At 36.9% G+C, this 27693-nt stretch overlaps 1 protein-coding gene across 1 annotated transcript in view; it reads left to right on the top strand.

The window, feature by feature from the left end:
- The window catches only part of QRFPR (pyroglutamylated RFamide peptide receptor), an 80227-nt gene that overhangs the window by 45226 nt on the left and 7308 nt on the right, over positions 1–27693 (top strand). The window contains exons 2-3 of the mRNA XM_043973398.1: positions 14712–14870; positions 26728–26789. Of these exons, the coding sequence (XP_043829333.1) occupies positions 14712–14870; positions 26728–26789 (221 nt within the window). The remainder of the gene's footprint in view (positions 1–14711; positions 14871–26727; positions 26790–27693) is intronic.

Below are 27693 nucleotides of genomic sequence, written 5' to 3' on the forward strand. Positions count from 1 at the left end.
TTGCATGCCCATGAGGGGCCAACATGTACATATATAAGTATATACAATCAACGTATCTATATCTATCTAACATAAGGTAGTTTGTAGAGAGGGATGGATCAGGAAGGACTTCATATATGTATTGCTTGAGCTGAGTTTTGAAGGAGAATGTGAGGAGGAAGGCTATTTCAACAGTGAAGGATCAGTCAGTGTAAATATTTCTAGAGATGGGAGACTAACTCCTGTGTGTGGAATATCAATTTAGGCACCTTTCTCATAAGTGCAGACCACTCACAGTGACCCTGTGTAGACTTTTGTTTTGTTTTTGTTTTTGTTTTTTTAGTGAGGCAATTGGGGTTAAGTGACTTGCCCAGGGTCACATAACTAGTAAGTGTTAAGTGTCTGAGGCTGGATTTGAACTCAGGTAATCCTGACTCCAGGGCCAGTGCTCTATCCACTGCGCCACCCAGCTGCCCCCTGTGTAGACTTTTGGATGGAATGGTGGACCTGTGTGATGGGAATGTGTGTGTTCTCTTCAGTTTTATGGAAGCATTTTGTGGGATGCCCCTATTCTTCATTAGTGTTTCATTTTTGAAGGTGGTTTATTTCTGGACCACCAGTGGAATCAATGTGAGTTGTCTCAAGTGATCAGTGAGGTAATTTTCTTTGCTGGTGTAGAAGAGATAGGCTTTAGAAATAAGAAGATAAAAACAATGTAAGTTATGTTAACCCTGTCTTATGTTAATGATGCTTAGCTGGGAGTTTGTGGGATCTCTGATTAGAAAGTGCTGAGTGCAGTATCTAATTTGGGAGCTAATGTGCAGTGCATTTTATCTACATGTATTAATTCTTAGAAAGTCTATTTGACTTTGTGGAAAAATATATTCTTTGTGGATTCAGATAGAGTGACTAATGCAGCTAATGGAATTCTATTTAAAGCAGTGTAAAAATGCAGTCTTTCTTAGTTTGTTTGAGCATTTAAACATTAACTCAATGACCACTTAGATATTTCCATAGTTATGGTTGTAAAGTCACTGAAGGTCTAGGAAACATTTGAACTTTCATTAGTGACTTTTTGCGGTGGTATTTTGTTCTACGATCTTAATGCTCTCCCTTATACAATACTCTTCATTGTAGAAGTGCCAATTCTGATTCTGAATCCCGGAGAAAGAAACAGGATGCTATTTTTTAATAAACATCTGAAGGCATTTTAATTTTCCATTAAAAGCTAGCATTTACAGAGTGCCTTAGGTTTCCAAAACACTTTACAAAGTTGGTTCAATTAAGTTCTCTCTCTCCTTGGATTTGTTAAATAAATAAAAGGGCCATTCTCCAAATCTCAATGTCTTTTTCTGAAAAGTGAGATGCTTGGGGTATAAATTCATTTTGGTATAGTTGACAACCTCTAGATTTGCAGTCAGAGTCCTGGCTTTGGTCTTTCTAACTTGTGTAATGACCTTAGAAAAGTCTACTTCCTTCTCAGGGTCTTTTCTTCATCTATTAAATGATCAGACTCTGACAGAGATCTCCAAGGTCCTTTCCAACCTGCAACATTCTCTAATGCTATAGTATGAGCCTATGAAATCCTAGAATACTTCAGGTCCCATTCAATTTTGAAATGTCATAATTCTTTGACTCTGCTCTATTCTTCCTCAATATCCTCTGTGACTAGCTGTTTAATAGAATCTTACTTATAAATTCTACTCCCCGATAATCCTTAGCCTCTATGGTCTCTATCCTCTGTCACCACCCTCACATTTTCAAAGAGTAGGAAAGAGTAGAATTTACCTACCACTTCTGGAAAATGAATGGTATAACCTGGACATTGTAAGAGCCCTCAGGGGTCAACTAGTTTAGTTTCCCATCTATTGTCCAACTTTCCCACCTCCCGCACTAACGTTTGGGCAATTTACATAGGTGCTTTAGTAGAAGTAGTACCTAATACGTCATAAAACAAACATTTTAAGGACTGTTTTCTACAGAATGGCAAAATGTACATAAGGCAATTAAGACTAGAAAAGATGCAGCCCCTAGATCTTAAATTTTCTTAGAAGTTATAGGCTCTCAGGGGCCTCTTGGAGGATATTTAGTTCATCCCATTACCTGTCATAGAATTATAGACCCACAGAGTCACCAGGGACCTCTAAGGCTATCTAAGCCAACATCATCCTAAAGAGAAATCATGACTTCAGAAACTGTCACCCAATGTGCACCACAGGTGATCTAGTTATTTGATCAGTCATCAAGCATTTATTAAGTGCCTACTATGTGCCAGGCACTATGAACTAGGGTAACAAAGAAAGGTAAAAAATAGTTTCTGCCCACAAGGAGCTTACAGTCTCATGGCGGGGGGAGCATGAAAATAGCTATGAAAAAAAAAGATATAGACAGTGAAAATGGGAGGCAATCTCAAAAGGATGGCACCCTCAAAGGGTGAGGGGAAGGAACCATGGAAGACCTCCTATGGAATGTGGAATTTGAGTAAAGGTGTACCTACTATTTTCTGAGACACCACTTTCAAACAGCTTTAATAGTTGTTAAGATTTTTCTTACATTGATACTAAATCAGACTTGGCAGCTCCTTCCAACTACTTCAAGTTGTAAAAACCTCAAATAACAATTAATTCTTTACAAAGTCCTGCCCTTTTACATGGCAGCCCTTCAAATGCTGGAAAATACAATTTGTTGCTTGTAGGGGAATGATAAAACAAGTACACTATTATACTGCTAGTAGTGGTTTGATGTTTGTGGAAAATGATATTGAATTCTCTAGTCAGAGTTAGGAAAAGATTCTTTCTTTTGAACTAATGGTTTCACTACAGAAATTGTAAACTGAAAAGATTATTGGCCATGCATGGTGGTACACTTTTCTATTCCCTTCTGCTGGGGAAACTGAAAATCATAGAGTACTAAAACTCAAGGATTCTGGGCAGATCAAAAGGACAGCCACACTAAGTATAACATCAGTATTGGGGGGGGGAGAGCAGAATGGAGGGGGGAGACATTGTTGGCAGAAAAAAAAGATCGTATAAAAATATTCTGAGCAGCATTATTTCTAACAGCTGAAAATTGGTTACAAAGTTATCCAGTTGTTGCAGGTCATAGTTGTTCAAAGAACAGATTATAATATATATCACTTAACTAATTAACAAGTAATTTTTTTTTTGGTGGGGCAATGGGGGTTAAGTGACTTGCCCAAGGTCACACAGCTAGTAAGTGTTAAGTGTCTGAGGCCGGATTTGAATTCAGGTACTCCTGAATCCAAGGTTGGTGCTTTATCCACTGCCCCACCTAGCTGTCCCCAACAAGTAATTTTTTTAAGTACCAACTATTTATCACTCACTATGCTAGGTGCAGAGGATATGAATAAAACAGTCACTACTCTCAAGGAAATTAAATCCTAATTGAGATAACAGGTACATATATTAGTGTTATACTTGCTTCAAAAAACTATACTGTGGAGGTTATAGTTACCATTTATTACTATCTTATTTAAAGGTAGGGAAACTTGGGGGGGCAGAGCCAAGATGGTAGAGGAAAGGCTGTGACTTTCCCAAGCTCCTGATAAATAATCCAAACACTCCATAAATAACATCATAAGACAACTTGAGAGCAGCCTAACCCACATAAGAACAGAGTGAGACTATTTTCCAGCCAAAGATGGCAACTGGGATCACCTGCTGATCAGGCTGAGAGAGGAACTCAACATGTGGGACCCAGCCTGGAACAGACTGCCCCTCTGGGGTCTTGGAGTCTTCAGTGCCAGTGGCTTCTTCTGATGCTCGGCTCACAGACTGGTGAGGGCATTTGGTGGTTGGCCAGGGTGAAGTGGCTGAGGTCTCTGCTGGAGTTGGGGCAAAGTGACCTGGTTCTGAACTAGTGGGCCAAATCAAGTAGTGATGGCCCACAGGGTGAGGGGCACAGGCATGCCAAGCTTCTTAACCATAGAGAATCAGATTTCAATCAAACATCTGCTTCTGGGTTTGGATTAGTAGGCAAAGAAAACAGCAGACAATAGATAGAGTCTTTGGGGGAAAGAGAGACCAGAATACACCATCAGAAGAAGATAATAACAAATTCAAAGCTCCAACATCCAAAGCTTCAAAGAATAATATGAATTGGTCTCAGGCCATGGAAGCACTCAAAAGGGACTTTGAAGAGAAAGTAGGAGAGATAGAAAGAAGATTTAGAGAGATGGAGGAAAGAATGGAAAGACAAATGAGAGTGATGCAGGAGAGTCATGAGAAAAAAAGTCAACAGCTTGAAAAACCAAATGGGTAAAAAGAACTGTGCATCATGAATGCATATTGAACCATACTGTTTCTACTTTGGGGCTGTTTTTCCCCCTTCTTTTTTGAGGTTTTTTCCTTTGTTCTGATTCTTCTTTCACAATATGACTAATGCAGAAATATGTTTAATGTGATGGCACATATATAACCTATATGAGATTGCTTTCTGTCTTGGGGAGGTGTGAGAGAAGGTAGAGTGGGAGAAAAATTTGGAACTAAAAATCTTATGAAAATAAATGTTGAAAACTATCCTTATATATAACTGGAAAATAATAAAATACTTTTATTAATAAAGGTAGGGAAACTTGGAGAGTAACAGTTTTACCTATCATTCTGTAATAAATTTCTGTCACGGAAGTTTTTGAGAAACTGAGAAGACAGAATTAATGGAAATATATTGATAGAAATGGAAAAAGACAGAGAAAGGAGATGGAGACACCTTTCTGGATGGAATTATTTTTAAGATGATGGAAAAACTTCTTGGGAAGAGACTTTGGTATCTTTAGTGAACTGAATGGTCATTCTATTTTCAGAACTCCTCAGTTATAGTGATAGTTTGAGATGCCTTTGAACACATTCTTTCTCATAGCTAAAAAAAAATGAAAATAATTATTGTGCTATTATTGAATACCATGTTGGTGAATTATTTAGCCAGTAACTAATTTTATTTAATCTTAGGAGATTAGAGCTTTTAATATGTAGAAAATATGAAAAATTACTTTTAGGGAAAGAGGGTTCTATAGCTTATTAAATAAGAAATATTTAATAAACTGGAATAGGGATTCTGAGCTAAATAATTAATGAATCAAGATGGTGCAATTTCTAATTAATGAGAAAATATGTAAACATACCCTAGGCTACTGTACCATAATGAGAATGAATATTATTATCAGCCAAGTAGCAGGACAACCTAAAAGGGACTGTGGCGGGGGGGGGGGGCAGCTACGTGGCACAGTGGATAAAGTACTGGCCCAGGATACAGGAGGACCTGAGTTCAAATCTGACCTCAGATATTTGACACTTACTATCTCTGTGACCTGGAGCAAATCACTTAACCCTCATTGCCCCACAAAACAAAAGGAAGTGTGGGCAACCCTGGAATATCCTATTATATAAGTATATGCATAAGTCACATAAAGAGAACCAATATAAGGTAGTTAGGGAGGAAGAACTCTAGTTGTCAAAAAAGGTTTACCATAGAATATAGTGCTTGAGCTATGTCTCTATGGAAGAGTAGTTTTTATGAAGAAGGGGTAAGGAGGAAGGCTATGTCAGGCATGGGAAATGGTCAATGCAAAGGCACAAAGTTGGGAAATGGTGAACCATGTATGAAGAACAGAGAAGTTTAGTTTAGTTGGATGATAGAGTGCAGAATGAGGGAGTGGTATATCAAGACTGAAAAAGATAGGTTTGATGCAGTTTCTGTATAGCTTTACAAGGTCAGTTTGTGTTTTCTAAACTAGAGGTAATAAGGAGTCGTTGGAGTTCATTGAGTAGGTGAATGATATGGCCAGAATTGTGCTTAAGGAAACTAATCTTGGCAACAGGGTGTAGGATAGACTGTATTGGAAAGAGGCTCAAAGTCAGAAGGCCAATTAGGAGGACATTGTCCTAATCCATTTCAGAAGTGATGAGAGCTTGAATCAGTGTAGTGGATGTGTGAGTAGTGGAAAAGGGTCAGATGCAAGAGATGATATGGAAGTAGAAATGGCAACATTTGGCAACAATCCTAGATATTTGGACAAGCACTCAATATTCAACAAAAAACTGTTGGGAAAACTGTAGTCTGTCAAAAACTAGGTATAGACCAATATCTCTTACTGTATACTAAGCTCATCTCAAAATAGATACATTTTGATCTTGGATTCGAGATCCAGTGATCCAAGAACACTGAAAGAATTACAGAATCAGAATGTAAGAGTTGGAGGGGATTTTAGTGGCCATTGAGTATGAACCCCACAAAGAGGAATACATACTATAACATACTGGACAAATAGTCTTTTTTTTTTTTTTTTTTTTTTTTTTTAGTGAGGCAATTGGGGTTGACTTGCCCAGGGTCACACAGCTAGTAAGTGTTAAGTGTCTGAGGCCGGATTTGAACTCAGGTCCTCCTGAATCCAGGGCCGGTGCTCTATCCACTGCGCCACCTAGCTGCCCCTGGACAAATAGTCATTTGACTTCTGCTTGAAGACATCCAAGGAGAGAGAAGCTACCTCTGTTGAGATATTCCATTTCAGTTTTTGATAGCTCTTATTGATAGGAAGTCTACCCTCATATAAAGTTTTAACTGGTCTCTTTGCACCTTTCACCATTTATTGCTCCTTGTTTTGCATTCTAGAGGCAAGCCTTTCAAATTCATGAATAAAGACATCATGTTGCCCTGAGGCTTCTCTTCCCTAGGCTAAAGATGTCCATTTTTTAACCAATCTTCATAATTCATGAACTCAAGACATTTATTTTAGATGTATAGTTTTCTTTCTCCATATGAACTCTTCCTGGCTTAGTTAACAACTCTTGAACTCAAGACCTTTCTCCATTTTGGTTGCCCTCCTTTGGCCACTGTCAAGTTTAGTAATATCCTTCTTAAACTATGGTACCTTGACCTGAATTCAATTATGGTATCTTCAAGGGAAAGAGGGAAATTCATGAGGGGAGGGTTTTAGATATTTACTTATAGTATCACCCACTATGTCTAAATCATGAGCCCCTTTTGACCTTACCTTTGTATATGGCATGAAATAATGGTCTGTACCTGGCTCCTTCCAGACTACTTTCTAGTTTTCCCAACAGTTTTTCCTGAATAGTGAGCTTCTACCCCAATAGCTGAAACCTTTAGGTATATCAAATCTAATGTTATATTGCTCATTTGCTTTTGTATACTATGTGCCTTCTTTTTCAATGCCACTTTTTTTGTATGATTGCAACTTTGCAATATAGTTTGAGATCTGGTACTCCTAGGCCCCCATTCTTCCCATTTCTTCCATTGGTTTCCCTTGATATTCTTGACCTTTTTTTCCTTTGGATGAATTTTGTTTCTATTTTTCTTGTGCTTAAAATAATTCTTTGTTAGCTTTATTGGTATAGTAATGGATAGGTAAATTGATTTAGCTAATATTGTAATTTTTTATTATATTGGATCAGTCTACCCATGAGCAATTAATATTTATCTAAATATTTAGATCTCTATTTGTGTGAAGAACGTTTGTAAATGTGTTATGTATAATCTGGTGTCTCTTGGTGGGCAGAATATGAAGTATTTTAGACTGTTATTTCAACTTGAATTGCTGCTGGATATACTTGGTAATAAACAGAAACGGTTATTTGCATTGGTTTCTTTAATATTTTGTAACTTCACTGAAGCTAATTGTCTTGATTAGCTTTTTGAGGGGTTGGTTTTCTAAAGTTCTTTAAGTAGGCTATCATGACATCATCTGTAAAAAGTGATAATTTTGTTTTCTTCTTGCATAGGCTTATTCCTTCAATGTCTTTTTTTTTTGGGTCTAATTGTCATAGCTAACATTTCTAGTATAATACTGAAGAGTAATGGCAATAATGCATATTGTTACTTCACTTCTAATCTTATTGGAAAATTACAGATGATACTTGCTCTCTGAATTATTGATAATACCTGCTCTTGGTTTTAGATACATACTACTTATCATTTTAAGGAAAAGTCCATTTGTTACTATGCTTCCCAGTGTTATTTTAAACAAGGAGTGTTGTATTTTATAAAATGATTTTTTCTGAATCTATTGAAATAATCATATTAGTTTTATTGGTTTTGTCATTAATATAGTTGATTATGCATATATTTCCCCAATATTGGACCAGTCCTGCATTTCTGGTATAAATTTAGTCTGGTCATAAGGTATGATCTTTGTGATGTATATCTGTAGTCTCCCTGATACTTTATTTACATTTTTATTAATATTCATTAGAGAAATTGATTTGTAGTTTTCTTTCTCCATCTCAACACTTCCTGGTTTAGGTATCAAGATGATATTTGTGTATTAGGAAGAATTTGGTGGGATCCTTTCTTTACCTATTTTCTTTAAACAATTTATGTAGTATTAGAACCAAATCTTTAAAGAATTTTTAAAAGAACTTACTTTTAAAAACATCTGGTCATGGAGTTGTTTATGACTTGATCAATTTCTTTCTTTAAGATATAATTACTTAAATTTTTATTTCCTGCTCCATAAATCTGAGCAATTTACATTTTTTGAAATATTCATCTATTTCATTTTGATTATTAGATTCCATGGCATATCATCTGGCAAAATAGTTTCTAATAATTGCTTTTATTTCTTCTTCCTTAGTTGTGAATTTACCTTTTCCATTTCAAAGGTCTTTTATTGAATATCATTTTTATTGCATTATAGTTACTCTATATATTATATATAATGTATAATATTATATTTATAATATTTAGGCTTTTCTACATTTGTGAGGTTTTAATGCCCTGATACATGGTCAGTTTTTGTGAATGTATCATACACAGCTGAAAATAGGTATACTCCTTTTTATTCCCATTCAATATTCTCCAGAGGTCAAGCATTTTCTAAACTTCTAAACTTCTCTAAAATTCTATTAAAGTCCTTCCCTCCTTTCTTATTCATTTTTGGCTTAAATGATCTTGTTCTGAGAGGAGTAAATTAATATCCCCCACTATTATAGTTTTATTATGTATTACTGTATGTCACTTAACTTCTTTTTAGAATTTAGATGCTATGCTATTTGACGCAATTGTGTTTAGTATTGATATTATTTCATTGTCTATGGCACCTTTCAGCATAATGTAGTTTCCCTATTTATCTCTTTTGTTTAGGCTTACTTAGGCTTTTGTTTTGTCTGAGGCCACAATTATTACATCTGCCTTTTAAAAATTTATTACTTAAGCTAAAGTAAATATTTTCTGTTCTCAAGTGTGTTTCTTGTAAAAAAATGTATTGTTGGAATTTGGTTTCTAATCAATTCTGCTGTTTTCTGTTTTATGTATAAGTTCTCTTTCTCATTCACAATTATGATGGCCATGTTTCCCTCTTTCCTGTTCTCTTATACTTATATTTTTTTTTTCCTGCTCCACTGTAAGAGTCTATTATGTTCCTGACTCATGTCTCTCTTAAACTACCCTCCATCTTATTCCTTCCTTTTCCCTCAATCCCTTTCTTATTTCTCATTATTATCTTCTTATTTCTTAACCTATTTCCTTGTTGGGTAAGATGTGTTTCTGTACTTGTATGTACGTATACTGTATATGCATGTATGTATATTCTTCCCTTCTTCAACCAGTTTAAATGAGAGTGAGGTTCAAATTTTTGCCCAATATTTCCACGCACTGCTCCCTTATTTTATAAACTCGTCTTTGGGTATCCCATTTTTGTGAGATAACTTCCCCTATGTCTCTCCATCTTCCTTTCGCCACTGAATTCTTCTTTATCATGCATTCCATTATTCTTTTGAAAGCATCAAAACACAAAAGAATCAGAACCAGGCTTTCTCTCTAAATAGACACCCTCCATGACCCCTGGTGATAAAAAGTTCTGGGGGATAACACATATCATCTTACCATAGAAAGAATGTAAAAAGTTAAATTTGTTAAGTTCCTTATGGTTTCTCATTTGGGTTTACCTTTTTAGGCCTTTCCTTACTCCTGTATTTGTATGTCAAATTTCCTAATCAGTTCCAGTTTTTTCATCAGGAATGCTTAGAAGTCTTCTATTACAAAAAAGAAAGAAAGAAAGAGAGAGAAGGAAAGAGAGAGAAAGAGAAAGAAGTCTTCTATTTCAGCAAAAGTACATCCCCCCAACCCCTAGAATATTATACTCAGTTTTTCTGAATGGATTATTATTGGTTGTAAAATCATATTCCAAGCTCTCATTTCCATTATAGTGGTTGTTTCTAAATTTTGTGTTATCCTGATTGTTGGTTCTTGAGACTTGAATTGCTTCTTTCTGGATGATTGCATTTTTTTTCTCCTTGACCTGGGAGTTCTTGATTTTGACTATGTTATCCCTGGGAGTTTTTGTTTTGGAATTTCTTTTAGGAGGTGACTCTTGGACTTTTAAAATTTCTACTCTGCCCTCTGGTTCTAACATATCTGATTGGTTTTCTTTTATGATTTAAAAAATATGATGTTTAAGCATTCAGGGGTTAGATGTAATTCAATGATTCTTAAATTATCTTTCTCTGATTTTTTTCCAGGTTAGTTGTTTTTCCTATGAGACATTTAACATTTTTTCTACTTTTCCATCTTTTGATTTTGTTTTATTATTTCCTGATATCTCATAGAGTCCTTAACTTCCATTTGGCCAGTTCTCAATTTCAAAAACTTATTTTCTTCAATTAGTTTTTCATTTTTTTTGTTTCTGATAAAGTAACAAAAATAATTATGTTTCAGTCTGTATTCAAATACCATCAGTTCTCTCTCTTCAGATAGATTGAATTTTTTATAATATCTTCAGAGTTGTCTTGGATCATTGCACTGCTGAAAATAACTGAGTCATTCACAGCAGAACATTTCACAATATTACTGTTATTATGTATACAGTAGATTTCACTTTTCATCAGCCCATGCAGGTCCCTCCAGGTCTTTCTAATAATATTCTGCTTATCATTTTTTTATAGGAAACTAGATTTATATAGTACTTTAAAGAGAGATTTCCTTACAATGAACCCATAAGGTTGATTATTGCAACAACAATAATAGATGACTTTTATATAGTACCTTAAACTTGATAAATAATTTTCTTCACAATAGCCCAGCAAAATAAATACCATATGCTTTGCCATCATCATCAATCAATCATCATCCATCAATCTTCATCATTATAACAAGTCAATCCTCCTCATTGTCAATCAATACTCTTCTTTCAATCTTCCTCATCATCAATTCCTCCAATCATCATCAATCCAACAATAAATCCATCATCTTCATCAAATCATCATCATCTTATATTATTCCTGCCTCTGCTTCAAAATTTTTTCACAATATTGTTAACTGTTTCCCTCCATCCTATTCCCTTCCCATGATATTTACTTTATTTTCTATCTTCTTTTACCTTATCCCTCCTCAAAAGCGTTTTGCTTCTGACTGCCCTCTCCCCCAATCTGCCCTCCCTTCTTTCACTCATCCCTCTTTATTCCCTTCCTTTTCTATTTTCCTGCAGCCAACTCTGCAGCATCGAGCCAACTCTGATGAGATTAAGGTCTTTGAGCTAATTCTGATGAGTGTAAGGCTCACTTTCCCACTCCTCCCCCATCTCTCCCTCCCACTCCATAAGCCCTTTTCTGCTTCTTTCTTGTGAGATTTCACCCCATTCAACCTTTCCCCTCCCCCAGTGCATTCCTCTCCACACATAATTTTACCCTAAAGATGTCATCATGGGGCAGCTAGGTAACACAGTGGACAAAGCACCCACCCTGGACTCAGGAGGACCCAAGCCCCAATCTGCCCTCAGACACAAGACACTCACCAAGCCCAACTGTCCCCCCCCCCAAAAAAAGATAAATAAAAAATGCTTTACAGATACCATCCCTTCATAATCAATTCCCACCTGTGCTCTTTGTCTAAATTTATTCTTATCATCTGCCCTAATACTCAGAAAGCTCCTATGATTTAGACATATAATCTTCCCATGTAGGAATGTAAACAGTTTAACCTTTTAACATCTCTCATGATTTCTTTTTCCTGTTTACCTTTTTATGCTTCTCTAGGGTCTTGAATTTGAAAGTCAAATTTTCTATTTGGTTCAGGTCTTTTCATCACAAATACCTGAAAGTCCTCTTTTTCATTGAAGTCCCATTTTTTCCCCTGACAGATTATAAAGAGTTTTGCTGAGTAGGTGATTTTTGGTTGTAATCCCAATTCCTTTGCCCTCTGGAATATCATATTCCATGCCCTCCAGTCCTTTAATGTAGAAGTTGCTGGATCCTGTGCTATCCTGACTGTGGCTCCACAGTATTTGAATTATTTCTTTCTGGCTCCTTGTAATATTTTCTCCTTGACCTCTGGAATTTGGCTATAATATTTCTAGAAGTTTTCATTTTGGGATCTCTTTCAGGAGGTGATTGGTGGATTATTTAAATTTCTATTTTACCTTCTGTTTGTAGAATATCAGGGTAATTTTCCCTGAAAATCACTTGGAAGATGATGTCTAAACTCTTATTTTGATCATAGTTTTCAGGTAGTCCAATAATTTTCAAATTATCTCTCCTGGATCTATTTTCCAGGTCAGCAGTTTTTACAAGAAGATATTTCACATTGCCATCTATTTTTTATTCATTTAGATTTTCTTTATTGTGTCTTGGTTTCTCAAAAAGTTGCTAGCTTCTATTTGTTCAATCCTAATTCTTAAGCAATTATTTTCTTCAGAGTGCTTTAGAATCTCTTTTTCCATTTGATCTTTCAAGCTGTTGACTTTTTTCTCATGGGTTTCCTGAATTACTCTCATTTCTCTTTATATTTTTTTCCCCTCTTCCTCTCTTACTTTGTCTTCAAAGTCCTTTTTGAGTGCCTCTATGGACTAAGATAAATTCATATTTTTCTTGGAAGCTTTGGATGTGGGGAACTTGAGGTTGCTATCCTCTTTTGAGGGTGCACCTCACTCTTCCTTGTCACTAAAGAGACTTCCTGTGGTTCATAACTTTCTCTGCTTGCTCATCTTACCTGACTTTTACTTGACTTTTAACTCCCTCTTACAGTGGGGCCCTACTTCTAAGCTACACTGTCCCAAGCTTTAGAGGGTCCCAGGTGTTTTGGTTTAAGGAAGGGCAGGTTCTTCACTCACCTGGCCTGTTCTCTGGTCCACAGATAGACTCAGGCCAACTTGCTGGTTAACTAGCAAGCAGAACTTTGTGTGCTGTGGTGGTTCTTAGCTTCCATGAGCCTCCTCCGCCCCTCCCCAACCTGGGCCTCCTGCCACTCCAGATTTCTTCCTCTGGAGTAGGATGACCAAATTCCTCCTTAGGTCCTACAGACACCCCTGTAGTCTCTCTCCTGGCAAGCTGTTCAGCCCTCTTACCAGACTGTGAGCTTAGTTCCAGAAGATGCTAGTTCTGCAGCTGATTTGGAGGCTCGGGGGTAAGTTTCTCTGGTACAGCCTGCCTGGGGCTGGATCTGTGTCTCAATTAGTTTTTGTACTTCTTTTTCCAAGCTGTTTTCATGTCTTTTCTCCAAAAATCTTTTCATATATTTCTGCCCTACTCTTGCCTCTTTTCCCTTTTTTCCTATTGCAGTGTGACCCTAAACAAATCATTTATTCTCTATGTGGTTTAGGCAGGTCCCAAGTGGGCTATATAGGTTGTGTTCATATAGGTAGAGAAAGTTTTTACATTTAGAATTACTAATGCTGAGAAATTGAAGATCATTCATGTGTGTGTGTTACTTCCCATTTCAAAGGGCAAAAAAGGAATTTTGTGTAAAAAGAATCATATAAATAAATTTAAGAAGAAACACATCCTCTAAGAGAAAATGTTGCAGAGAGACATAGACTGTTCTGAGATCTAAATAAAGAACTGGTTCTCAGATGAATGTACTGAGGTGACCTATTTAAAAGCAAACCAATTACTGAGGTAATTGCTGTAGGACATTATGGTCCATCAACTAATTTAAATGTGATACAAGCAGATCCCACACCCTCCATGCCTTGTTCTTCAGGAATTATTATAGCCCCAAATATGGCCAACTCACCCAATAAATCTGCAAGTTTCAGAGTTTTAAAGACCATAATTTTGAAATAGTAAACAATATAACCGAGAACTCTGGGAAAATTATTTAAGAACTGTTGGGGTCATACTTGATCTTTTTGAGATACAAACCTAGTAGGGACATTGTTAGGTCAAAGGGTATGCACAGTTTACAGCCCTTTGAATATGGTTCCAAATTATTCTCCAGAATGGTTGGGACAGTTCAGAACTCCATTAACAATGCATTAATGTATCTATTTCCCCATATCCCTTCCAGAATTCATCATTTTCCTTTTGTGATATGTTAGCCAATCTAATGGCTTTGAGTTAATACCTTAGAGTTGTTTTAATTTGCATTTCTCTAATCAATAGAGCATTTTTTTCATGTGACTATTAATAGCATGGATTTCTTCTTTGGAAAACTGCCTGTTCATATCCTTTGATTATTTATCAATGGCCTCATTGTGGGGAACAAACAAACAAACACTCCCTATCTTGTCAGTATGAAGGCAGGGTGGTATGCCTGAGCTAACCCAGAGAAAAAAGGGGTTTGTGAGCGCTATGTTGGATGCCATGTCTGTGGGCTAGGCTGCTTGTGCAGGTGGGCCAGTGCCAAACCTGCATTACATTTCCATAATTAAACTTATAAAGACATGTAAGCCTCAAATTCATTGATCATGCTTATCACGCATTGCTTAAATGAGACTTGTTTTTAATAATTAAAACATGCCTTATTCCCCCCCCCCCTTATCACAGGTGCCTTTGTTTGCAAGATGGTGCCATTTGTGCAGTCTACTGCTGTTGTTTCTGAGATCCTGACTATGACCTGCATTGCTGTGGAGAGGCATCAGGGAATCGTACACCCTTTGAAAATGAAACGGCAGTATACCAACAACAGGGCCTTCACAATGCTCGGTGAGGTCATGAGAAAACCTGACTTTTTCTTTGCTTTTACTATATTGTATTTGATCAGGAGACCCTGGGCAATGACATGGAATCACTGGTAGAGTAACCTGTCCTGGAACCACTCTGAGGGGCCCTAAGGCCACATGGAGCTTGGTAAATTGTAGTGTGTCATATGAATGTGAGTTATATTTATGTATGAATATTTCAGGATTAGTGAATGTAGTAATTAATAATAATTATCCTATCAATAGTAATGTTAATAATAGCTAGTAATTCTATAGCATCTTAAAGTATGCAAAGAGATTTATATCCATTATCTCACATCAGACTCATAACAATCCTGGGAGGGAGGTACTGTTATTACAGATGAGGAAATTCTGTCCCAGAGAGGATAAGTGATTTCCCCAGGGTCACACAGTTAGCAAATATCTGGGACAGTTTTCAAATTCAGATATTCCTGACTCCAAGTCCATAACTCTATACATTTTACCATGTGACTGCCTCAATTTCCTTCTTCCTCCTAATGAAAGTAATAATATAGTCATAATGATCTTCCACAAATCCCTCTTCTAAAACCTCATCGTGTTTGAAAGAGGTTCATAGGTTCTCTAAGCTGTGAAGGCAAAAACAACCCTTGGGCTGGTCTTTCCAAGCTGGCTTCACTTCAAACCCTTTAGCACTGACACAACAATGTCTTTCACATCTTTCACATTCACATTTTTGCCCACTCCAACCCATGAAGATCAAGGTGTTCAGGGTTTAAGATTTGCCTCAGTGCAAACAGAGTCAACACAGGGCAGACCAAATTCTCGAAGTTATGGCATCTTGACAACCCATATTGCAATAATGATCTAATGTTTACAGAACACTCGACTCACAACAATTCTGCAATTATCTGTATTTTACAAAAGGTAAAATCAAGGTTCTGATGAAGATTCTTTATGACTTCTTTTGGCTCATAGTTACTAAATCTTGGATATGTAGTTTGAATGGATCTCTCCTGACTTAAATCCAGTGATCTTTCCCTGGGAAGAGCACTAGAGCACTAATTTAAGTTAGATGACCTGGATTCCAATCCCAGCTTGGCTACTCATTACCTGTATGACTGGGGTCAAGGTCACTTGGCCTCTATGAAGCTCAGGTTACTCATCTGTAAAATGAGGTAACTGGATCATATGACCTTTAACCTCAAAACCTGTTATACTGTGATCTATGACTGGTCTGCCATTACATAGGTTGTAGGTATCTGGGCTCAAATTGGAATGCAGATATACTCAATGAAATTTAGCACTCTCTCCATTATACCACACTGCTACTGGCACTGGTTTTAGAAGGCATATATAGGAGATTAATTTATATTATGTTTGAAAAATGAAATTTCATAAATGGTACAAGTCTAGTCCCTAATTCTGGTAGATTAGCATGACTAAATTAATTTGATTAAGGAATTGTGGTGGTAGTTGTCTGGGCCATGAAGGAAAAGATGAAGGATGGAATAAATTCTAGTGACGTGTGGGGGATGGGAAAAGGGGTTTTGGAAAATGTTGGAGAGGAGCTATAGCCTAAGAAGGGAGGTCTGGTTGAAGCTTTAGAGAGAGTCATTTGTTGATACCTGGGATCTAGGCATCTTGGAATGGTGACAGGAAAGGTGACTCAAGCCTGACAACATCCATTCCCTATCTTTTGCCAGGTCCTTTTATGAACTTTAGCTTTCCACAATTATTTCTGTTCTGCCTACGAAAAATGATGGACAGGAATTTGTCAATAAACATGAAACTTGAAAGGACGTCTTAAAGCCCAGCACAACAAAATAGGGAAGGTTCTTGGTTCAGTAATATGCATTTAGTTTTCTTGATAAGTTTCCTTGAGAGTTGTGCTTTTCTGCTCCCAGTAATGAGAGTTTTTCCCAATCAATTTTCCTAATATTCATAGAAAGCAAATTCTCCTAATCCCTGACCCAAAAGTGGTGATTAAATTTATTTTTAGAAGAAGAAGCAAACAGTGTTGGATGATGAAATAAAAGCATCTCCACAGATTTGTTAACTTTTTTGTTACAGAAATGCCAAAACAGAAGGAGAAATCAATAGGGAAGACAATTGAGCAGACCTGCTACATTTATTTTTAATATTTATCAAGAGCTGGAGCTTTGAAGAATTAACATCCCTCTTACATCATTAACCTCAGAATACAGTAGAACCTGAATGTGGAAGGTTCAGATATGGAGGGAATTTACAAAATAATAACATATTTAATATTAAATTCATATATATATATATACATACATATAAAACTGCCTTTATTGCTGATCTCAAAGTCTTCTACACTTGTGCTTTATTCACCTGCTACAACTATATAATGTGACATAAGTTTAGGGATGAACACTTCCTATATGTAACCTAGGTGGAGTGATCATCTCCCTATACCAGCTACTATCTCATTTTTCTTATTCATTTTCTTATTCCAGGTTGTGAAGTATTTCTATATTAATTCATAGAATTGCAACAACTTTCTCCTTAAATATTAAACATCAGCTCTGATGTCCTACCATAGTTTATTAAATGTTACTTATTTAATAAACTAGGGACCTCTTTCCCCATAAGTAGTTCTTTCTCTCCCTGTCTGTCTTCCTATTTCCTATCTTTCTTCCCTTTCTCATATATACATATGCTTAATTAGTTACACATATGTGTACATATATTTATATATATATATATGCCTAATGTATAAATATATGTGTGTATGTACTCTCACATACACCTATATACAGAGTGTTCCAAAAATCTTAGTGAAGTTTTAAGTTATTAGAGCTTAAAGAAAGACATACGTTGTTATTTACAATATGAGACAGATCACAGTCATCTTTAGTCATCACCACAAATGCTGGCCTCAACTATAAAAACAGCCCTGCCATTCAATTCTCTCAGGATACCAATTAAAGTCTTTTTCTAGAATCTTTATACATTCAATTCTCTCAGGATTCCAATTAAAGTCTTTTCTCAAGAATTATCTTCATGTTTCATCATAAGATAAAGGTTAAAGCCAGCTTGTCAGGAAATAAGTCCTTTCAGTCCTTTTTCTTCTGTCTTCTCCTCCGTCATCACAATTGTTCCTTCAGAACAATAGTTAAGAATCACAGTCCCCTTAGAGATGCCTTAGAGAATGATAGTTAAAGTCCTACTCCAAGATCCCATTGCCTCTTTTTTTTTTTTTTTAGTGAGGCAATTGGGGTTAAGTGACTTGCCCAGGGTCTCACAGCTAGTAATTGTTAAGTTTCTGAGGTCAGATTTGAACTCAGGTCCTCCTGAATCCAGGGCCGGTGCTTTATTCACTGTGCCACCTAGCTGCCCCTCCATTGCCTCTTAAAGATAGAGAACAAGTATCAATAAGGGAAAGACCATTGTAACTTGGTGTTAATTTCTCTCCATGGCCAAGTAATTTCATTCCTTGAAAATCATTTGGGTGGGGGGAAGCTGGTGGTACAGTGGATAAAGCACTGGCCCTGAATTCAGGAGGACCTGAGTTTAAATCTGACTTCACACACTTGACACTTAACTAGCTGTGTAACGCTGGGCAAGTCACTTAACCCTCATTGCTCCAGGCAAAAAAAGAAAAGAAAACAAAAAAGAAAATCATTTGGGGGGACATCAAGTTCAAATATTATATACAATAAGAATATCACAAAGCACCATTTAATAGGTTATTTCAAATAAGGAGAAAGGAAATACAACAGTAGTAATAGTAATAATAATAAAGATAACAATATGCATTGATAACACTGCATATACACATAAAAAGTAGAAAACATTATCCATAATTCAACAGTGAATTAAATCTAAGTGAGTAATCATTTCTGCAACATCATAATTTAGCCAGTTTATAGTTTTAATAGCTCTGTTTTTGTGGCCTATTGATTTTTTTCTACATCTGCACCTAAATTGGTTGATAGAATAGGCACATTGCCACTATTTGTAAAATGTATTTTTCTCTCTATCTTAAGGAACTCCACAGATAAAGTTTTAGGTATCTGACTTTAGGTAACCTCTTGGTCCAGCTCTTCCCATCTTGTCTGAATTGTGTGTCTTCAGTCCCAGACAAATTATTAGTTTTTATATATAGTGTCTTCTTTATTTGAAGGGCTGATTTATTATTTTTCCAGGTGCTTTCTGTGCTATCTCGAAAGCAAGCTGAACTTCAATATTATTCACCTGCTGTTTCAATATGGTAGTTTCCCTTTAATCATCTTGTTCTTTTCTATCATGTTGATGGTCTTGTTTCAGCAATGAACTGTTTCTTTGTATCTAAAACATGAAAATATTGAGTTTGTTTTAAAGACATGACTTCACTTCACCCCAATTTTCATTTTTTCCTTCCTTCAGCTAAGATGTCTTACATTTATTTTATTTTTAAAATGTTCACATACAATGATTTCGTCTGTGGTTTCACTTTGTTGTAAAATTGTAAAATCCATTTATAGATTCTCTATAAAGGTGTCTTCAAATTTCTTACTACCTGACTCTCTTTTTGGGCTGCTTTAGGCCAAAATAAAAGTACATTCTAGAGCTAGGCAATGTTGGGTTATCCCAGAGCAAGTACGCTTTGGCAGCTCTGCACTCACACTTCATCCTGACGACTATGTCTATTAAGTTTGCAGAATTTGGAGGAGGCTGGTACAGATTAATATCAGTTTGTCATTCAGTTGTTTCAGTTGTGTATGATTTCTCATGACCCTATTTGGAGTTTTCTTGGCAAAGATACTAGAGTTATTTGCCATTTCCTTCTCCAGGTCATTTTGCAGATGAGTAACTAAGGCAAACAGCGTTAAATGACTAGTCCAAGGCCACACAGCTAGCAAGTATTTGGGGCTAGATTTGAACTCATGAAGATGAGTTTTCCTGATTCCAAGTCCAGTGCTCTAGCCACGTGTCCTGAGATAGCTGGTCTGGGGAATGTTATTGTTCAGTCAGTCATTTCAGTCATGTCTGACTCTCTGTGACCCTATTTGGGGTTTTCTTGGCAAAGATACTGGACTGGCTAGCTATTTCCTTCTCCAGCTCATTTTATAGATGAAGAAACTGAGGCAAACTGGGTTAAATGACTTGTCCATGGCAACACAGACAGTAAGTGACTGAATTTGAACTCATGAATGAGTTTTCCAAGTATTTTATCCATTGTCCCATCTAGCTGCTTCTTTTTTTTTTTTTTCTTTAGTGAGGCAATTGAGGTTAAGTGACTTGCCCAGGGTCACACAGCTAGTAAGTGTTAAGTGTCTGAAGCCGGATTTGAACTCAGGTACTCCTGACTCCAGGGCTGGTGCTCTATCCACTGCGCCACCTAGCTGCCCCCTAGCTGCTTCTTAATATAAACTAGATGCCATCTAATCTCTGGATTGTGTATTAAGTCATTATGCCTTTAGTCCACTCTAATCTCAGGTTTTAGTGCTGTCTTCTGTAGTTATCTCTTAACTTGTGTTAACATGAATTATAAAGGGGGGAGGCAGCTAGGTGGCATAGTGGATAAAGCACCAGCCCTGGACTCAGGAAGACCTGAGTTCAAATCCGGCCGCAGACACTTGATGCTTTCTAGCTGTGTGACCCTGGACAAGTCACTTAACCCTCATTGCCCCGCAAAAACCCCCCAAACAAAACAAAAAACAAAAACAGGAACTACAAAGCTAGCAGTCTCTTCCTCTTTCTGCTGAGTAATAACCTCAACGAAACCATTCTATACTTGCTGTGCCATCCCACCAATCCTCTCTAGTTTTTCTAAACAGGTTTGCCATGAGAGTCCAAGCTGCATATCTTTAGAACTGTATGCAAGTCCAGAGACTAAGGCATTCCGTTAAGCTAATTATTTTTCCTGATACTTATTTGATTCCATGGTGATGGTGCTTTTACCTTGCTGGCTCAATTTTCTCACAATTATTTCCTGGAAGGATATGGTACTTTTCTGGAAAAGCTTCCTAACAATGGTTTCCAATGTCTCTTGGCAATATTTTTTTCTAATTTTGTCCTTCACACACAGGCATGGCATCCTATCAACTGAGGAGATCCAGCCCCCTTTTTTACACAAAGATGAGTACCCCTTTCTGCCATAGGGGACCTATGTACTATTTTTCAGGAAGACAGTTTAAGGCTACATGATTCTACCTACCCCTTAGATTCATAGAACTAAGAATGATCTCCACATTCAAGGAGTCACATTAAGATATCTTATTAAGGGGTAGCTAGGTGGTGCAGTGGATAGAGCACCAGCCCTGGAGTCCTGTACCTGAGTTCAAATCTGGCCTCAGACACTTAACACTTACTAGCTGTGTGACCCTGGGCAAGTCACTTAACCCCAATTGCCTTGTCAAAAAAAAGTTGGAAAAAAATGGAAAAAAAGAAGGAAGAAGACTGAAGTCTTCACACTTCAATCCAGAGGTAACTTTGAATCACTGGATGAAAGCAATATGTACAGATTCTTTGACATTCAAGCAAAACGTAGCAAGTGTTACTATATCAAGTACAAAGTGGTGGCTGTATGCATTTAGCAGCTTGTAAGCATTTTGAGAGGAAAGCTAATAAGAAGAAAATACTTAGAGCAATTAACACCTATGCAATGCCAATGTAAATGATACAAAGCAATGCATACCTTTTGAATTATTCAGAGAAGCATAAAAATTTAGAAAGAAACCCATAGAATTTGAATGAATCACAGACCTTATTGTCCTAAGGCAAATAAAGAATAGATGACCACTTCCATGCATGCAAAAAAAGGAGAAAGAAAAATGAATCTCAAAGGAGATGATGTAGAGCTTGTTGTGGTTGTTTTTCATCCTTTGTTCTCAAAGAGGACCAATGATATCATGAGGATGATGTCCTGACTTGCAAGGGAATCGGATTTAAATGAGGCAGAACTGTGCAAAGTTATCAGCTTTACTCTCCTCCAGCATCACTGGAATCCTGTAGCAAGACAAATTCAAGATGACTGGCAATTATCCATGATGTAGTAGGTGACCTTGGCCTTTCTAAATTAGGTCTTTCCCAGGTCTCAGTCTTGTTTGAAGCAACAGAGGTTGAAAAAAGTACAGAAATAATTTTGGAATAAGCAGACAGCAAAGACAATACAGGCAGATAGTAGGTACGTGGCATTGGATTTGTCAAATACAACTTCAAGGGTCTTCGCTACAGATGAAATTTGTGAAATAACAGATTCAAAAGCAGAATTCAAAGACATTCCTTGGGCAACATGGATAGGAACTCAATCAATGCTATGTTGATAAGGAAGAATGAAAAGAATGGCTGAGTAACACACATTTCTTTTTGAAATGAAGAGGTTTATTGATGGTAATACAGGATTGAGGATGTTGCATCAGAAATTACAGTAGGATTAGCCTAGAGCCTAGATACAGTGATTTCTACAGATTATGCAAGTAAATGGTGGAGACTGAATAACATATCATGGCAAGTGGTAAAAACTTCAGCACGGATGAAATACTTAGCAAGATACAATCTGGTGATGACATCTTCATGCCCCATATAAACATCCTTAAGCAGCCATTAGGTTGATCCCCATAGGATTATTAGGGGGACCTCTTTCTGGCCTTTGAGAGGACTCATGACTAAATTAGAAGTGCTATGGCCATAGGTCAGCTGGGTGGTGCAGTGGATAGAGTGCCAGACCTGTAGTTAGGAAGATGTGAATTCAAATCTGGATCTAGATATTTACTAGCTGTGTGATCCTGGGAAAGTCACTTAACCCTGTTTGCCTCAGTTTCCTTATCTTCAAAATGAGCTGGAGAAGGAAATAACAAACCCCTATAGTATCTTTGCCAAGAAAACCCCAAATGGGATCACAGAGTCAGACATGATGGAAATGATTTAACAACAAAAGCTGTGGCCATGTAAGGCCAGGCTGCTACATCCAATCATCTCACCACCAGGGAACCTTCTCCTATTTGAACTAGTAAATTCATTGGCCATCATGAGTCAATTTTGCTAAGTAACATGTAGGATTCTGGGCCAGCCTGATTCAGGCTGGTCCAATGGGTTCAGGTTCAGGATGGGAATGAAATGAGACACTCATATAACATCTATGATTTAACAGAAAGGAAGGTTCCTTCATAGCGGTACCAGTAGAACACTTGAAATCCATATTGACTAATTAATGACAACACAGAAGACACATGTAGAGATGAAATCTGAAAAACAAAAGAATATCTGAAAATCTTGGTATTTTAAACCAGTCATTGAAAGCAAAAGCCAAAAGGTCATCGTGATCTAAAAATTCAAAGACATTAAACAAACAAAACAAATAATTCAATATAAATGAAAAAGCACAGGCAAAATACATAGTACATGCGTAATTTCATAATAATAATACATGACATCTATAATTTTATAGCTATAATTTCAGAAGAAAATGCCAATACATTACTCATAATATTAAAAATGAATGGTCTCAGTTTCCTTATTAACAAAATATCGAGTTATAGAATGGATAAAGAGAGAAAATGTTTTCATAACTCTTAGTGGATACTCATTTCATACAAATAGTTATATCTAGATTAAATTTGATAAGGCCAGTCCCCCCATACTATTCATTTTTGAATGTTTTATGAGGTTCGTATTAAAAATGAAATTCTCTCTGATATGAAGAAGTATATGGAAAAGTTCTGGTTTCCTATATATTATAAGGCTATCAATATAACAAAATGAAAGTTGGGTCAAATATTCAACAGAAAGCTTGCATGTTATTAACATATTGAAAGCCTGTAAGTTATGCCATGGGGAATCATTGAAATGCTAGTTTCTTTGAACAACTAGAAAATGGCGAGACTGGATAAGATTCATAATTATTGGCTCAAATGCTTCCTGATGGCTAACTGTGTATCCGGGGTTGAATTTGAAGTTTCAGCCGGAGGGTAACACTCATAAGAGTCATCTCAGGGAACCCATTTAGAAACTTTCAGATTATGTGACTGCTGAAAGTTTTGTTCTTTGAAATGATGAGGCAGTCCCCTATTGGTCATTGAGTGATTAACTCATGAGAGAGAGGAAGGAGTTGTGGAGACAACTTTGTGAGTTTGAGAGGGGAAGGAAGGGAATAAACATTTATATAGTACCTACTATGTGCCAGGCACAATTTAAAAATGTAATTTCATTTGAGCCTCACAACCACCCTACTTTGAGGAATGTGCCAATATTGTCGCTATTTTAAGGTTGTGAAAACAGAGACAAAAAGCTTACCCAGGAACCCAATGTTAGTTAAGTGTCAGCAATTGAATTTGAACTCAAGTCCTTTGACTCCAGCCCCATTACTCTATCTGTTGCAACTGTACCATTAGCTACCTCTGTGAGGCTGAACATCCTATATACCTTGATCCGAAGATTGTCAGAAATGAAAGCCACTTGGACACAAGATAAGGAACATGTGCTTTTTGTCCTGTCTGGAACTATTCTGAAGATAATCTTTCATCCAGTATTCTAATTCATCTACCAAAAGAAAGCATTTAGTTGACTTATATAATTGTCTGCAGAACACTGACTATAAAAGAATAATAGGATAATGAATTATATTTGAATAGTTTCTATATAAACTCCATCTTTGGAGGTTACAAGTAGGTGGTATAGCAGATAGAATGAAGGGCTTGGAGTTAGGAAGACCTGAGTTCAAATCCTCCCTAAGACACTTACTAAATATTTGATCTTGTGAGAGTCATTTAACTTTTAGCCTCAGTTTCCTCATGAGGATCAAATGAAATAATAGATCTTTGAAAGTCTTTAAGTGCTACATAAATGCTAGCCATCATCATCATCATTAATTATGTATTTTATATATGCCCATACTTGTACATATTGTCTCCCTCATTAGAAGGCATGCTCTCTGGGGAGAAGGTGATTGTTTGCTTCTTTCTATTCCCATGATAGCATGCTTTCTGTTTTAAAGAAAAAAATAATATTGCACTCTGTGCTTTAGGCATGTCAGAAACAATTTTTATTAATTCATTGTTAATCTAATACATTAGAATAATACATTTTTGTTTTAAATCAAGCATTTCTATCCCAGGGAAAGAAGTATTTAAACTGATGTAATCCCATGTCCCATGTCCTCAAGCATGTCTTTAAGGCAAGGCAATTTGCTGTGACATTTATAGAAATCTTGAACAAGGAAAAGGTGGCAATATGATAAAATGCAATTTTGGATTGACATTCTTCTCCATTGACTAAGATATTAGTCTCTTGACCTGTTCCTAAAATGACTTCAAAATATCTTTGTGCATTCACGAAATAAACTTTACTTGGGCTGGGCCATTTTCACAGACAGAGCTGTTACCTGCAATTGCCAGACATATTGATCTATTTTAAAAATGGAAATGATTACATTGAAACCTTTCATTTTTACACCATCTACATTTTCCAATGTAGCAATCTCCCCCTTCTCCAGCCAAAGAGACAAAAGAAGAAAGAAACGGGGAAAAATAAACAGGTCAGCCAATTTAACCAAAACACCCCTGGTCTGTTATCATATTTGGCATGTCCCACTTCTTCACCTCTCTTGACCTCAGTCTTTTCATTGGTAAAATGGGGAGTTTAAGTGATCTCTAAGGTCCCTTCCCCTTATAACTCTAAAATCTTCTGATCTTGATCCTTTCCTAGCCCATGCAATTTTGGCCAGAATTCTATAGAATGCCTTGATAATCAAACATTTTATTGAATTCAATTGAAATGGTGGCTGAGGCATACATGGTATTGGCTTTCTCTCTTTTCTTGCCATATCATAAGACTAAACCAATGCCCTGCCATAAACTGAGAGGTAGAGAGGTGCCATGTGAAAGTACACAGACCTTGGATCCAGAAGGCCTGGGTTCAAGTCTGGATGCTTGACACTTAGTAGCTATTCGACTTTGGAAAAATCACTTGCCTCTCTGCACTTCAGTTTTCTCATCTGTAACACAGTTATACCAATGGGCCCACCATTTACTGCAGAGGTCTGTAAGGAATTCCTGGTACAATGTCAGTTTCCTGAGGACAGGGATGGCCTGTTTTTGACTTTGTGCCATCAGTTTAGGCATCAGTGCCTGGGATATAGCCAGGCACTTTAAAAATGATTGAATTGAGGGGTAGCTAGGTGGCACAGTGGATAAAGCACCAGCCCTAGATTCAGGAGGATCTGAGTTCAAATCTGACCTCAGACTCTTGATACTAACTAACTGTGTGACTCTGGGCAAGTCACTTAACCCTCACTGTCCTGCCAAAACAAATAAAAAATTATTGAATTGAAAGTTCTTGCTAATCTCAAATTGTTCTCTAAATGTGAGGGGGTTCAAATACCAGCTCTGCTATTGATACCCTGTGTAGACTTGGGCCAGTTCCCCCATGCACTTTAGTTTCTGAATTTGGGAATCAGATTGAATCTGAGAATCTCAAAGATACCTTTCAGTTCTCAATCCTGTGATCCTACAGGGACTAGGTGATGCTGAAAGAAAACACCAGCTTCTAAAATCTGGGTATGTCCATTCCTGAAATGGAGAGAAAGCTTATATATTATGGAATTTGAAATGAAGTGCTTTGAATTTTTCAGGCAATGGTGATAAAGGATGGAGGGATGTCTATGAGAGGTCAGAAAGCTTGATGAGTTTTTAACCTGGGATACTTTCAATTACCAGTTTATAGCCTTGAATGGTTTAGATTCTGAGGTTTAAATTAAGTCATATCTACAAATGCCTTCTGTTTCTGTGGCTCACCTTTGAATATAATGAATAAGTAACTGATATATACATATATATGTGTGTGTGTGTGTGATTTGATTACTTTAAAGTGCTATATAAATGCTAGTTATTATTATTAATTATTGTTGTGGTTTTAATGACTTAATGCTTTTTCAGGTGTTGTCTGGCTGGTTGCTGTGATCGTTGGATCTCCTATGTGGCATGTGCAGCAACTGGAGGTATACAGTCACATAGCCTCTTCGTTTTGGACATCTTCCCCCTCCCCTCTTACTGTGAAACTCTTGCCTGTTCTCTCTCTTTTGTAACATTTCTCATACTCATAGATTTCCTTGGGAATCTTCCAGGAAGCTCAGATAGGAAGGAATCATTTTGTAAATGGGGTCATCTAGTGTTTCACCCAAGCTCTGCTTTGCTATTATTTTGGTGGGAAATTATTGCTTGAAAAATAGGTGCTAATGCCTCTATCTCCCCAAGTCCGCCTCCTGAGAGTGCTTTTCCTCATTCTCTATTGCGGCTCCCATACATTTTCCATTAAGTAGTAGGACTTTTTGCACACTTATTATTGTGATGGCCTAGAGATTAATCACATTTCACAACTTTAACAATCTAATTGTTTGCTTTCATACTCAAGCTGTTTTTCTTTAAAATTTCCCTCTGAGATCCTGGATCCTATCCTCCGTAGCTTCATAGCCACAGTAATAATAGCTTGTATTTCAATTGCATTTTAAGTTTTATAGAGCATTTTGTGCACGCTGACCCTGTAACAGTGCAATGATTAGCTCTATTTTAAGGTCATAGAGTTTGAGAACTAGAGGACCTCCAACAGAGAATGTGAGAAATTGCTGTTCTCTCTTTCTCTTTTCTCTGGGTGAAAGCAAGCCCAGAAAGCAAAGCCATCAGGAGAGAGCTTCCCCCTATTTCTAGTCTGTTGCATCGGTCACCCGCTCCTAGTTATATTCTTCCTTAGCTGCTCTGAGTGGTAAAGGCAAAAATTCTATCTTACATTCCAGATGAAAAGTAGCAGGGCCAGCAGAGTTGCATTTACTTCTGACCCCATTTCCCTCCAAGGAATAAGCTTATTTTTTCATTAAATGGCATTGCCCTATTAACGACAGAAAGCTT

The sequence above is a fragment of the Dromiciops gliroides genome, chromosome 6, assembly GCF_019393635.1.
Source record: "Dromiciops gliroides isolate mDroGli1 chromosome 6, mDroGli1.pri, whole genome shotgun sequence".
Classification (NCBI taxonomy): domain Eukaryota; kingdom Metazoa; phylum Chordata; class Mammalia; order Microbiotheria; family Microbiotheriidae; genus Dromiciops; species Dromiciops gliroides.